The following is a 15,000-nucleotide window of genomic DNA, read 5'->3' on the forward strand; positions in this document are numbered from 1 at the left end:
CACGTGCACGTTTTTTATATATATATATATATATATATATATATATATATATATATATATATATATATATATATATATATATACACATTTGAAATAAAGAAACAGTGAACTTGTATATGTGTTCCACTCTTATAGTTACTAAACGGATATCTCTCACATTACTGGAATGATCCACTCTCCTTGAAATATTATACTGCGCATCTCCTTCTTAAGTTATTCCAGATGACGAAATGGAAATATAGCCACAACTGTAGAGCAAGTCTCAAGTAAAATGGTTGCTCTGTCAGGCGATGTCGAGTTGGATCCCCGTATCCGGACAAAACCCTGCAGACACTCGGAGACGCCAAGCAATCCCCAACGTTGAAACATTTCACAAGTATTGTTGTAGCATCCCGACCAAATCTACGGGCTTTCGGGGTGTGTTCCTTTTCACATATATCTATATATATATATATATATATATATATATATATATATATGTATATATATATATATATATATATATATATATATATATATATATATATATATATATATATATATATATATATATATATATATATATATATAATATTATATATATATATATATATATATATATATATATAGTGAATATATCACTTTTGGGGGGAAAGGAATACAAATCGTCGCTATATACATGTATAACAAGGCAACATTTACGCACAGTTGTGGGGTGTCAGTTTTGTTAAAATTACGTGTAAGGGGACGCTATCCCTTTTACCATTTACAGCCTACACCACAGGCTGTATATCAAACCAATAAAAATCAAAGCAGTTTGATGTAGATTTTTATTATGGTATTTAACTACCAAAAAGTTATAAGTAGTTTCTTCCATAAATACAGAGGGGAAGCCATGAAGCAGTGTTTTACGCGCTTGTAAAGAAAGGGAAATTACAGTTAATTTTCTAATAAAGCAGAATTTTATATGATTATTTTTTTTACCTTACGCATAAGAGAAGCTTATGTGTTTTCATAATCTTATTTCTTATTTTTTTCCAGTAGTCATTTTTTTTAAAAGGGAGAGTCTAAGAAACTAGAATAGGTGATAGATCCCATATTAATGTTTAAAGGGTTTTAAAAAAAATAGCACCGAGAGCTTTATTAATTTGCAAGCTTTACATTTCTGATATATGTATCCACATGGAGCATACATACACAAGTAAATAACTGTTTGTGGTTGGGTTATTGATACAATAGTTAATGCATAGTCACAGCTATTCTGATTTTTTTAAAAGTGTATTCTGTTAAATTTCTAGGGCATGTCTTGTGTTGCATATTATTAAATAAGCAAGCGAGTTGTTCGCGACATGGAGGGGACAGTATTCCTTGCTGCCCCTGGCGGATTGATTTACGCCTCATTGACGCTTTATCAGACACACAGAACAACTCCGACCAATCACTTCGCTGGGAGCTCACAACACAGCAGCCCAGCTGTACTTTGTTGGCTCCGAAGTTGAGAAAGGCTGGTGTACAAATCTAGTAACTGTCCTATATTTTCCCCCCTTCTATGAAGCGTGGGTTGTATGATGTCTGAGAATGTCCATTTCTGGAGCTCTTAGCAATTACTATGTGGATTCAATCATAAGTCACGAAAGCGAAGATGCGACCTCAGCCAAATTCTCCAGCGGACACTATGCGAGTTCTAGACCCCCTGGACTTCCTGAGCATATAGAATTTCCTTCGTGTAGCTTTCAGCCGAAACCTCCGGTTTTTAGCTCATCTTGGAATCCCTTTAATCCGCATTCGTCGACCGGCTTGTCTGCCGTCTACCATCCATACCTCCCATCTCAGAATGTCCCGTCTCCGGATAGCAGGTACCTGCGGACTTGGCTCGATGCAGTCCCAAGGACAGACCCTCTGCCCGGGCAGGGACAGGTCAAAGTAGAGCCGCTATTTGGACACCTCGGAGAGACCCAGAAAATCGGAGGACAGGAGTACAGTTTGGAGTCGTCCGCTGGAAGGGACGTTAATTCCAATCAAGGCCCCGGCTTCGATGACAATAAGGACATTTGCGAGGCTAGCGAAGACAAAGACAAAGCAGATCAAAGTAAGTTATAAAACGAGGAAGTAAAGAATGTGTAAAGCGTTTAAAGAGAGCCATAAACCGAGAACAAAGCAGAGGAAGCTATGAAAACGCACGCACACACACACACACACACACACACACACACACACACACACACACACACACACACACACACACACACACACACACACACAACGCAGTTTCTGAAGCCGATGCTGTATTATTGCTATATCTTAAAAGCCAGAACGCAATGAACTATATGAATAATGTAAAAGGACTGCAGCAGTGTGTTCTGCATGGGTAATGTATGTTCCACTGATTCAATTGAATACAAGTGAATTGATCCTTAGATCATATGTTTGCTTTACATTTTCTAGATCAATATACTTTAACATTGGGGGTTGATGTAATGTATCACAACATTGCTACTACCATTACAAGCTTACAAATGTATTGCTATTTACCTACGATGTTTGAATTGGGTCAAACGTGACATGCTTAGAAGAGATTTATTTTATTTCTTAAAACCGTGTGTTATTTTTTTTTTCCAAACCGCTAAATTACGGGCTTTCCAAAAACATCATTTAGACATTAATTCCTGGACTCAGCCCAGGGTTTTTCAGATGCATACCCAAATGTGATGGAAAATCGCAGACCTCTTCATGGAACCGCTAAGCTGACATGGAGCGTACTTGATCGGAATCCTGGCAATAATTGACAATAGTTCAGCCAGAATACGAGTTACGTTTACACTTCACTTATATTCTCCAGATTTATATATGTATGTGTGTGTGTGTGTGTGTGTGTGTGTGTGTGTGTGTGTGTGTGTGTGTGTATATATATATATATATTCTATATATATATGATATTATATATATATATAAGATCTACAGGTCCTGTGTGTGTGTGTGTGTGTGTGTGTGTGTGTGTGTGTTTGTTTTTTGCCCTAATCGACACTGAGCAACAAAAATCCACCATCGTGTTGCACTGAGCGACTCTCCAGAACAAACTGCTGGCTTAATGCAATAAAACTGGCAATGGCATCCCCCTACCCCCCTTTATACTCGCAAGGTCCCATAAGTGAAAAAAAAAACCTTCTTGCCCCTGAACTGTAAGTTTTAAGGGGAACGTGCATCCCCATTAAAACAACGGTATGTGTGCGCTCCATGTGAAATAGGTTTTCTGATCAGAGAAATCATACATAACGTCATCTTAATTCGAACTGTGTATGACCATGGGCGAGAGGGAGAGAGAGAGAGAGAGAGAGAGAGAGAGAGAGAGAGAGAGAGAGAGAGAGAGAGAGAGAGAGAGAGAGAGAGAGAGATTTTTAAGAAGGTATCTGTAGCTCTTATCAGTGTAATTGCCTTGGACCGGAATACGGTGTGCGAGCAATGTGCACATTTAAAAAAGAGTCATGTATAGCTGTACCATGATCTTGGAAAACTAAGATTGCTATTATTATTATTATTATTATTATTATTATTATTATTATTATTATTATTATTATTATTATTATTTCCAATTAATGTCCTTGGAAATTAGAATTATTGTACTACAAGGGTCACATTTTCTTAGACAGAAATAAGCACAAGAGTAAAAGTTGCATCGTGCAAGAGCATATCCTATAGGCTCCATATATATATATATAGATAGAGAGAGAGAGAGAGAGAGAGAGAGGGAGAGGGAGAGGGAGAGGGAGAGGGAGGGGGGAGGGGAGAGGGAGAGGGGAGAGGGAGAGGGAGAGAGGGAGAGAGAGGGAGAGGGAGAGAGAGAGAGAGAGAGAGAGTAATTTCTCTTAGACTCTTTGATCAATTCTATAATGCGTTTGAAGGGGAGATGGCAGTAATTTCTTTGTACTATTGAAACAAGACATGCAACATAGGCAAAATAACTTGATAAATAAAATATGGACACTTAAAATGTAAATCATAACATTAGAAAAAACAGAAATAGATGCAATCATATTCATATTTTAAGGGGTTTTGTAGGGGGGCTCTTTAAACCTGCCCTTGTTTATTTATTTTTTATAATCACCCTGCAACCTGCATTAATAAAGCGTTTTAATAAAAACGACCTAGGCATGGTTTCAAGTTGTTTTTTTGTGCTTGTTTTTTGTAATCTGTGTACCGTTGCCTTTTGCAGCTCAATGTAACCCAATATACTACTTTATTCCATGTGTGTGCTCAATTCTGCAAAGAGCAGCGATTATTAATTCATATTGCATTCATCCTGCTAGGCGACCCTTCGGCGAACTGGCTGCACGCCCGCTCCTCTCGGAAGAAAAGGTGCCCTTATTCCAAGTACCAGACCCTGGAACTGGAGAAGGAGTTTTTATTCAACATGTACCTCACCCGGGACCGGCGACACGAGGTGGCCAGGCAGCTGAACTTGACTGAAAGACAGGTCAAAATCTGGTTCCAGAACCGGAGGATGAAAATGAAGAAAATGAACAAGGAGCACCCGAAAGAGTAGGACGGGAAAAGACGGAACCCCCCGATGGATCGATACAGCAGCTGTCTTTGTTTGAGACAGTTTATTTTTTGTTACCCCTCCCCCAAAATATAATGTAATACAAATGTGTCCTGCTTAGATATACATATTCCTGTAGTTTTCCTGTGAGAGAAAACAAATATATAGCTTTAAGATATTCCTACAGATTTTTATTTTTTTTTTAGTATAGAGGCATTCCATTGCTTTTGCATTGTTTTATTTTAGTATTGTAAAATGGCTGTCTCAAATAATGTTCGCTAGGTTTGCATATACAGCACAATTAGACTAGCTAGGACAGTCACATCTGAAGAAAGAACGGTTAGCCGTGTTAAATAACACATTAAAGATAGTCTTTACTATTAGTTACTTGTGTAGAAAAGGAATCCGATTAAAACGGCCTCGTTTGCACGCTTAGAGTCTTTGGCAATTTGTAACATAAACAACTAAATTAATATCAGTACATTTCAAGTTAATTAACGAATGCAATAATAATAATAATAATAATAATAATAATAATAATAATAATAATAATAATAATAATAATAATAATAATAATAATATATATGATTTTAAAATACTTTTGGTATGCCGGAAACATAGAATACTATGCATACAAATAATAGAGACTAAATAGGATTTTCTCCAATGACTAATTACCCTGTATATTTTGTAGCAGCTCATCTTGACAATTGCAACATTGTAAATCAAAAGCAAACCATGACTGAGGGATTTTTGTTCGTGTTATTGATGGGGGAAGCAGGAATGTTAAGGGCAAAATACAAAACTTTCCCCTCTAGTAGTATAGAGAGTGATCAGTACTTGTGAATTAATAAAATTGCCCAGGGTTTAAAGGTGTATACTTTCTCATCACTATTCACACGGTGCATATAGTGCTTTAACACCTTAGAGCTCCGGAGCATGTAAACACGACTGAAGGGAAACTCATAGGAGCCGACCTAATGCATGCAACGCAATTGATCGTATTTATTCTAAATGAGTACGTTCTGATAGAACTTCGGATACCAAGCATTCTCTTTTGTACGCTTTGATGTTTTGTCACGAGAAGGAAGGTTATACTTGAAGGACAGCGTAGGATAACGTGTTTGAAAATTTGGCATCACATTTAAACCCTGTTCACATTTCCCATTAAGATGAACTATATAGATTTTTCTAGATTATATGCTATCTTAAAATATAGCAGAGAGACCTTGGTCATTTGTTGATTTCCTTGCGTGTCGTTGGGGTTGATGTATTAGAGTGTGTGCCGCTATTTTTTTTTTTTCATTGGTGTCAGAATGTTGCTGTATTTCCACGTTTTCTTTTAGCGGTTTATCTTTAGCGTAATGAGGACACCTTTAGCTGAACTAGCCTTCTTTATTGTTATCACTTTATTTCATGGTCTGCATGAAGGAAAACGGTCTCCTTCTGGGGTCGGATTACCGAGCATGCCATGCCACAAAGGGACCCGAATACACTTAAATGACAGTATTATCAACGCGTCGAAGTCCTGGGCCACATCTCTGCTATCATCTGTGCTGTTCTATGTTGTTGTTTTTTTAGGTTTATTTTTTTAATTTGTTTTTTTTTTTTATCATGTTCGTGATTGTTTTGTTGGTTTTGTATTGTTACCTTACTTCGAGTTAATGCAGCTAAAATGTGGATTCACAGTAAACTGTTTACATGAAGACGCACAGACTTCTGAAGTCTTTTTCTTCTATTTATAAATAATTAATAATACTAATAATAATAATAATATATATATACTATAATATATATAATCATATCGAATATAATATATTATAGTATAATTATTCTTATTTCATGGTACTGGAGGATCAATAATAGAAATAATAATAACAATAATAATCGCTTCACACAATTTAAAAGGCTTAAACAAGTTGTCTTTCGCGCGCACACACACACACACACACACACACACACACACACACACACACACACACACACACACACACACACACACACACACACACACACACACACACACACACACACACACACACACACACACACACACACACACACACACACACACTCACACACACACACTCACACACACACACACATATCGCTGCATGAAATGTTCTTCCTCAACATTCCACTTTTTGCAGCAGTTATGAAAAGAACACTCCCAGTGTTCTAGAATCACACCGAGCTCTAATTAAAAAAAGAAAGTCGCTGCTGTTGCAATGGCGTTCCAAACCCACTCGAATGAGGCAGACGTTCTGCTGGAGTTCAGCTCGCCAACAGAAGGAAACTGTTGCCTAAGCTCATTTTTGTGCCAATATAATCAGGGTCATGTGTCTTACATATGTGATAATGTGCTGGAAACTTCAGATCTGAAATTACAGAGTAAATAAAACAAGATGAACTTCCCACTGAGAATCTATATTTTCACTTAGAATGTCCCATCCCATGCAAAAATGAATGAACACATTGCTCTCTCTCTCTCTCTCTCTCTCTCTCTCTCTCTCTCTCTCTCTCTCTCTCTCTCTCTCTCTCTCTCTCTCTCTCTCTCTTTATTAATAATAATAATAATAATAATAATAATAATAATAATAATAATAATAATAATAATAATAAAAACATTACATCAGATTATTTCTTTTTTGGGGTTAAATAAGGAACACACCCGTGATTATCAAAGTCCCTATGCTTATTATACTTTAACACTTCTGTACAAAAAATAACATAAATAAAAATACAATACAATAAGAGAAGATTCTATTTTGTAGACACATTTAAGACCCCTCGATTTTGTTTAACAGCTCGTTTATATACACTTGAGTCACAAACCTGAACTCCTTATAGTGTAAGATACACGCCTCACATTCCATCTGCTGAAAACCTTCTTCGAGAAGCAAAGTTGTTCTGTGGGCCTTTGGAAACAATTATTCTTAAGAGGCCAAGCAGTCTCGCAGGACTTACTGTAACAAGCTACCGATAAACTCTGCGACTTTAACACACTGACATCTTACTATGTAATGTATTCTACACCCCGAAATATAATAATAATAAAACATTTACAAAGACTATTGACCGGTATAAAAATTAACCTTTATAAAAATGGCCCCTATCTATCTATCTATCTATCTATCTATCTATCTATCTATCTATCTATCATCTTATCATTTTTAGAATGCTTGTATTAACACGGGTTAGACTGGATTTTAATTTATATAAAGCAATGCCTAATACAGCAGTGTTTGAGGAAGCCTGGTGTGTAGACAGTGTGTTGTGTGCTGTTAAGGATGGTGATCTGGAGGAGTATCTGTGATGTGACTTTTTATGTGTCCACAGTATTTTATGTATTTTTTTTTTTATCAATCAAAATAAATAGTTACAGTAACAGTAAAGGTGCACGAAATACAATATAAATACTAAAATATTTAGCATATCTATTTACATAATGGTACATTTTTACATAGGCCTCTAGTAAAAGACGAGCGAGAAAGAGAGAGAGAGAGAGAGAGAGAGAGAGAGAGAGAGAGAGAGAGAGAGAGAGAGAGAGAGAGAGAAATAATTTCTATTTATCTTTTTTCAGCAAAATTTTAGGGAAAATCAACAAAAGAAAGGATGCTGCCCCTTGCAGGGGAGGAGGGGTGGAAAGTCGACTCATAAAAAGAGAAAGAAAATGTAACGCGCTGTGCCTCAATAAAAGAATATGACAGCAATAAAACTTTATTGGGTATACATTTCTGAAGGTTAAGAACTAAACGGCTGTAAAGCAAACACGACAACTGGAAAACTTGCAAGACATACCAAACGAGATCCTCCCGGACAGACAGAGCGCATTAGGCTGAGTAGGTACACTGTACAGAGGTTTGGTGTATTTTGCTTTATTTATTTGTTCAGCATGTAGATTCGGTGATCTTTTAGAGTAGGTGTGGCGGTCGTGTATTTCACGTACAGGCTACAGGAGCCCAGATGCCAATAAGTCTAATGGCTGCGATGTATTTTCCTTTGTTCTGTTTTCGGGCTATCCCAGACTGCCAGAAATTGGGCCATAAAACCGTACAAAAAGGTTCGGCGAGACGTCTGTGGGGTGGGGGGGTCTGTTTACAACCCTGCAAACAGACCTGGCTCTCCATTCGACAGTAGGAAGCTCAATTTTTTAGTCTCGGAATTGAAACAATGGCGTCCCCCCCCCCCCTAAACGACTCATTTTCTTTTCTTTTCATTTCCTCTCTAGTTTAGTGACCATTGGACAAAGTCCAGTCCCTGTAGCTAGTATCACACACCTATTGTTTTATTAGAACATTGATCACAATCGACGGCGCACTGATAGATCGGAAATCCCATTGGCATTCTTCGTTCTTTATTTTTTTTTAAAAGAGCGAAGTTAAAAACAAAGCATCGTGTCGTCTTAGATGAGTCTATCTTTAATTGTATTTATATGTATTTTCTACGCCGAATGGTGCAATGATTTCTTCTCTCTCTCTCTCTCTCTCTCTCTCTCTGCCATTGTTTATTTGTTAACCATTTAGAATACCTACCTTAATGTTTAGCTTACAAGTTAATACACACTATACGAATACACGTGAACTGGTGTTCAAAGCACACGAGGAGCTATCAGCGTCCACATTTCCAAGATAAAGGATTGTGTGATGTATGCATACCGTGGTTTATGATTTTGTAAATCAGCCAATTTCGTCGAGGTATATGCAATCTCGATATGCTATTCATTCATTTAAAAGCAACACAATTTTCGAAATTTTCAGCAATAAAAGTATGTTAGCTTGATTTCAGAGATTTCAGGCCTATGACGTCAGGTGCTGGCAGTAAACAAGCATGTAGTTTCAAACACTTTCCACAAGATGGCGATATTGCTCCACCGAAATGAACTCATTTTGCTATGTTTGCCGGAAGTCTGTTGCATGGCTGAGACCCCGTTTCATACGGGAAAAACTACTTCAAAGTCACTCATTGCATATATAACAAGTAGATTAGGAAGAAATGTAATGCGATGTATAATCACTTCCTCAATATTCTTTACTCATGTAAGCAAAACAACTAATCCGTTTTACATTATTATTATTATTATTATTATTATTATTATTATTATTATTATTATTATTATTATTATTATTATTATTTATTATTATTTATATTATACAAATGTGTTTTTTATATTATATTATATGCTTCTTCATTATTAACACGATTTGGGGTATTATGCACACTCGAGAGTTATTTTGTGTATTTTTTTTCAATTGCTTATTTGCAAGGAGACGATCAGCTATTATGATTATTTTTGGGTATTTCAGAGGCTGAAACGCTGAGGTTTTAGTGCTGTCTAAACATTATGTGTATTCTGTAATATTCTCAAATGCGAGCGAGTAGTGTGTGGGTGTACAATGGATCTAACTGTATAGTTTTATTGTGCTTAGTATCGATGTTTCCTATTCTGCCGTTGAGATGAGGTTAAATAAATAGCCATGCATTATATTGCTCGAATCTATAATAACAAGCTCGCCTAGTCTAACCTATGTTTTCAAATCTATTATTGATAATCAGTATAATATTTTTTGTTCAAGACATATAAATAACAGTTACAATTTGTGTAACTCACTTAATATTAACTAATTCATTAAAATAAACTTTTCCTTAATGATATTCACATTTATTTGTAAAACTTAATCTTATGGAACGTATTTTTTGAAGTTGTGGCATTTCTGAATCTGTTTTCAATCAGTGCTTTGTGTTCGCTATAAACTAAACTATGTAATACATGTATCATTGGTGACATTATTAAAAGATACGTTGTTTCCCCATATTCCACAAAGAGCCGATTTGAATAAGTTTTTTTTTTTTACCTACTGAAATATTACAATTGAAAAAAAAATCCACTTACATTTACAAATCATTGATACACACGAATAATCCGCAGGGTAAATAATCTAGTCGTACCTGCAGTCTATTGCAGTGTCAGTGTTATCAGTAAATAACAATTCATAACGAACCTATGGGTCTGGAAAAGAATGAATATTTCTGTATCTAAACAGATTGCTACCCCCCAGAAAACCATTGAACACAGAAAACGTAAACGAGTTTCAAAACAATTTTATTAATGAATATTTAGATATGCAGGTTTAAAAGGGGGAAAAAAAACAAGAAAAAGGAAAGATGCGTTACATTGATCAAACGTAAAACACAACGAGAACAAGGAAATACAGACAGACAAAATACTAATAAACACATACTGTATTATACTGATTTACAACACAGCTGTCGTTTCGATGTTTTTCAGATTGAACACATTTCCCATTTCACATGACCGTGCCCCCCCCCCCACACAAAGTGATTTTCCCCAACCTAAATGCATTACCAAAAATAAGATTTAATTTTTTTTTTTATCAGAAATCATCCAAAAGAAAAACAAGTAATTTTCAATACAGTGTATTGCATTGGTCTCTGAAACACACAGATACAAACTTGATTTGAGCCGCACTAACGCAAGGAGTCGAAACATTATATATATAATATAGATATATATTATATATATATATATATATCTAGATATATATATAATATATATATATATATATTGATTAACATTTGGAATCTGACATCTTAATATCAGAGGTTTATATTATAATGTAAATTTAAAACAGCGAACTTCTCTCCTGACAAACTCAAGAAGAAATTTTACGTTCGCTTAATATGCACAACGGTTTTTTGTTTTTTTAAGTTGCCCAATCATAAAACGAAATAAAACCAATTTTTCACAACAGTTTGCGTCATAAACCAGGGAGAAAAAAAAAAAATAACACTAATTACAAGCATAGACACTAATTTACTCTCGCGTTAATGAGAAGAGCTCCCCTAGATGTTCTGTGTGTGTGTGTGTGTGTGTGTTGTGTGTGTGTGTGTGTGTGTGTGTGTGTGTGTGTGTGTGTGTGTTTTGTTGCAGTTTAAGCAATACTAGTCACTTTATCAGAATCATCTCTTAATTATCCTTCTTTTCAAATAAAGGGAAAACGTGGAAAACGCTGACTGCAGAAAAAGAAACAACGTTATGAAACAACGAGGCAAACAGGAAAAGGTTGCTTTAGAGGGGTTCGTTATATATAATATATTATAATATTAGATATATAATATAATATATAATATATACTCTATATATATTGCTTGGGACAAAAAGCAACCTTATATATATATATATACTGCTATACGAAAGTGCCAATACTACAAATGTAAAGAACAATAATAGAAAATTCACATTCCGTTTTTTCATCGTTCCACGTAAACATTTTCAAAAGAAGCAATTTAACTAAAGCACAATCGCTAATGACTTATTTTTATATCAATAATAAAGAGCCCACCGTGCCATACGCCACCTCCCACCCCCATTAAGAGCTGACTGTTAAAATGTTAATGGACAAAAAAGTAATATTGGATTTTCTATAACAAATGCATTGCGGCGAGCGACGCTCGGTATTGAATACACAATAGCACGGGAATTTAATACTGGACGATGGGAAGGGTCGGAGTGTGTAACTCTGGTCGCAGAACTTCCTAAAGGATTTTACAGCTTTTCGTTTTCTCTCTCTATTTTTTTTTTCTTTTTGGCAAGTGCCATAATTGTTGTTTCTGGACCGGACCTGGGCCTTTTACATTTAACAATTTGTAAACATTTCACTGCTTCTGTGTCGCTAATATATCATATGCATATATATATAATATATATATATATATATATATATATATATATATATATATATACACACACACACACACACACACATATACGCACACCCATAATTATATATGATATATATATATTATATATATATATACAAATATAACTATATATATATAAATTTTAACGTTGCTACGAATATAACTAAGCTCCTTTGTTTGAAACACGCTTTAGCCAGCGCCAGCCTGGTTGATAAGTTATTCTAAGATACCAATTACATTTACAAGACCTGCTAAAAAAAAACTGCCCACAATTAATTCGTGTACTATTACAATCTGCAAATATGACCCTGACATTTAAAAAATAGGGGGGGAAAAAACACCTCGTTAGAATTTTAAAATTAACGACTAAGTGTGCATCCTTTTAGTTTGTCTATTACATACTGCCTAAAAATCAATCTTTTTTTTTTTTGGGGGGTGGTGGGGGGCATTGGGGTCCGTATATAGTTGATTTGATGGCAAAGCTTCAGATATGTCATTAACCCAGTTGAAAATTCTTCCCTCCTCTCTTTCGCTGTCCTCTCCCCCCTCTCCTCTCTCTCTCTCTCTCGTACACACACGCACCTCTCCTCTCCCTCTCCCTTTCTCTTTTTCCCCTCTTTTTTATTCTCTCACTCTCTCCATATTCGCATCCACGCAGTTTGTGCGAGCCCGTGTGAAGAGACAGCAAAGCCAATGGGACGAGGGTCTGCTAATCGGTGCTAGTGATCATGAAAAGACACTGCAAAACATGATACAACTCATTTGCGGCGGAGTAAATCACCAAAAAAGTGTTTATGAAGTGGCTCCCCCTTCTTGGAAATGCGATGCGGGAGCTGCTCTTTAAGTGCTGAAGATTTTATGGAAACCGACATGACGAGAGAAGCATGAAAACTAAGAAAACGTTTTTTTTTGTGGTTAAAAACAAAATAGTATATAGAATATATCTATAACTATCTATATAACTATAACAGTACTGGGAACAACAGATTGTTGCTAACACAAAATCTAATAACAGATTGTTGCTAATACACAATCTTAATAATAATAATAATAATAATAATAATAATAATATATATTTTTTATTAGAATAATAATAATATTATTATTCTTAGAATTATAAGTTGTGTATATATATATATATATATATATATATTATATATATATATATATATATATATATATATATATATATATATATAAAACAAAAAAAAAACAAAGATGAGTTCCTATTTTGTCAACTCTCTCTTCTCCAAATATAAAAGTGGAGATTCCTTGCGCCCTAATTATTACGAGTGTGGGTTCGCGCAGGAGCTCGGCGCAAGACCCACTGTAGTCTATGGAACCAGTACCGGGACCGGTTTCCAGCACTCTGCTCAGCTCCAGGATTTTTACCACCCCAGCGCATCGTCTCTCTCCGCTACTCCTTACCAGCAGAACCCCTGCGCCGTGACCTGCCACGGAGAGCCGGGCAATTTCTATGGATACGACGCCCTGCAAAGACAGACCCTCTTCGGCGCCCAGGATTCCGATTTGGTCCAGTACAGCGACTGCAAACTCGCCTCCAACAGCCTCGGAGAAGACGCTGAAGTCACCGAACAGAGCCCGTCTCCCACGCAACTCTTTCCATGGATGAGACCCCAAGGTAAGAGTAAACCTTTTAGGAAGTGCTATCTGAAAAAAAGAAAGAATGAAAGCAAGAAAGCAAGCCGACCAGGAGTCATTTCCGGCGTACGAGGCACAAACAATCGCAATTTTATTGCTTTGTGAGGTCCAAACTTGTGAAATAGTTTATAGTTTAATGACCCTGGTGGAGAGGAAGCGGTCAGTCCCCTGCAAGCTCCCCTTTTCTTTCGTTGACTGCGGTTCCCTGGCTTGTTTCTGTACTTTTGTCAAAGTTTTATTGCCCTTTTTATGGCTTATTACGATGCCCATATGATCTAATGTCATTTTTATTAACACAATGTGGGCTCCGAAAAGATAACAACATGTTTTTATTTTTTTAAAAAGCGTTGCAAATAGTTTGTATTTATTATGTTTTTACTTAAATATTCTGCACAATCTCGTGGGTCTTTCTGCATGTTTTTTTATATCTTAAAGTGGGCGTCCCGTTGTTTGCATATATATATATATCTATATATATATATATATATATATATTATATATATATATATATATATATATATATATATTATGTATATATGTGTGTGTGTGTGTGTGTGTGTGTGTACGTTTGTGTTCCTAGCAGCTGCCGGACGGAGGCGAGGCAGGCAGACGTACAGCCGCTACCAAACGCTGGAACTGGAGAAGGAATTCTTGTTCAACCCGTATCTGACGCGCAAGCGGCGGATTGAGGTATCGCATGCCCTGGGACTGACTGAAAGGCAGGTCAAAATCTGGTTCCAGAACAGGAGAATGAAATGGAAGAAGGAGAACAATAAAGACAAATTCCCCAGTTGCAAATCCGAGCAAGAGGAGATCGAGAAAGAGAAACAAGAAAGGGGCGAGGGCGACGGGGCGGAATCGGAACCCCGCGCCGAGGACAAGGCGAAACAGGAATAGAAGGGAATAAACAAACAAACAAAAAACTATATACAAAAAAATACAACCTTTAATACTTGTTAGTCGTGTAAATGATGGATAAAAACAGTATCAGAAATGGAGATGGACGACATTCTTGAAGAGCCCCATTTTTAGCCACTGTTGTTTGATATAACAGAGCTGTATGAGACAAAATGAAGCATTTTTACTTTGTACTAGATGTT

The 15,000-nt window shown here is 36.1% G+C and overlaps 2 protein-coding genes across 3 annotated transcripts in view; both read left to right on the forward strand.

Annotated features, from left to right (window-relative positions):
• The first annotated feature begins 900 nt into the window (after window positions 1–900).
• hoxb9a (homeobox B9a) lies at window positions 901–4,964 on the forward strand. The gene is made up of 2 exons (XM_041266286.1): window positions 901–2,068; window positions 4,284–4,964. Exons 1-2 carry the CDS (start codon window positions 1,558–1,560, stop codon window positions 4,517–4,519), a joined length of 747 nt encoding a protein of 248 aa, XP_041122220.1. The 5' UTR covers window positions 901–1,557; the 3' UTR covers window positions 4,520–4,964.
• Window positions 4,965–13,420: 8,456 nt separating this feature from the next.
• hoxb8a (homeobox B8a) overlaps window positions 13,421–15,000 on the forward strand; it is a 2,076-nt gene continuing 496 nt past the window's right edge. Inside the window, exons 1-2 of one of the 2 annotated variants that reach the window (XM_041266287.1) lie at window positions 13,421–13,880; window positions 14,481–15,000. The exon at window positions 14,481–15,000 is cut by the window's right edge and continues 496 nt beyond it. In XM_041266287.1, coding sequence (XP_041122221.1) covers window positions 13,457–13,880; window positions 14,481–14,797 — 741 coding nt within the window. In that variant the 5' untranslated portion in view covers window positions 13,421–13,456 and the 3' untranslated portion in view covers window positions 14,798–15,000. The remainder of the gene's footprint in view (window positions 13,881–14,480) is intronic. The other variant, XM_041266288.1, reaches the window with a different exon arrangement.

Source organism: Polyodon spathula, chromosome 12, assembly GCF_017654505.1.
Source record: "Polyodon spathula isolate WHYD16114869_AA chromosome 12, ASM1765450v1, whole genome shotgun sequence".
Classification (NCBI taxonomy): domain Eukaryota; kingdom Metazoa; phylum Chordata; class Actinopteri; order Acipenseriformes; family Polyodontidae; genus Polyodon; species Polyodon spathula.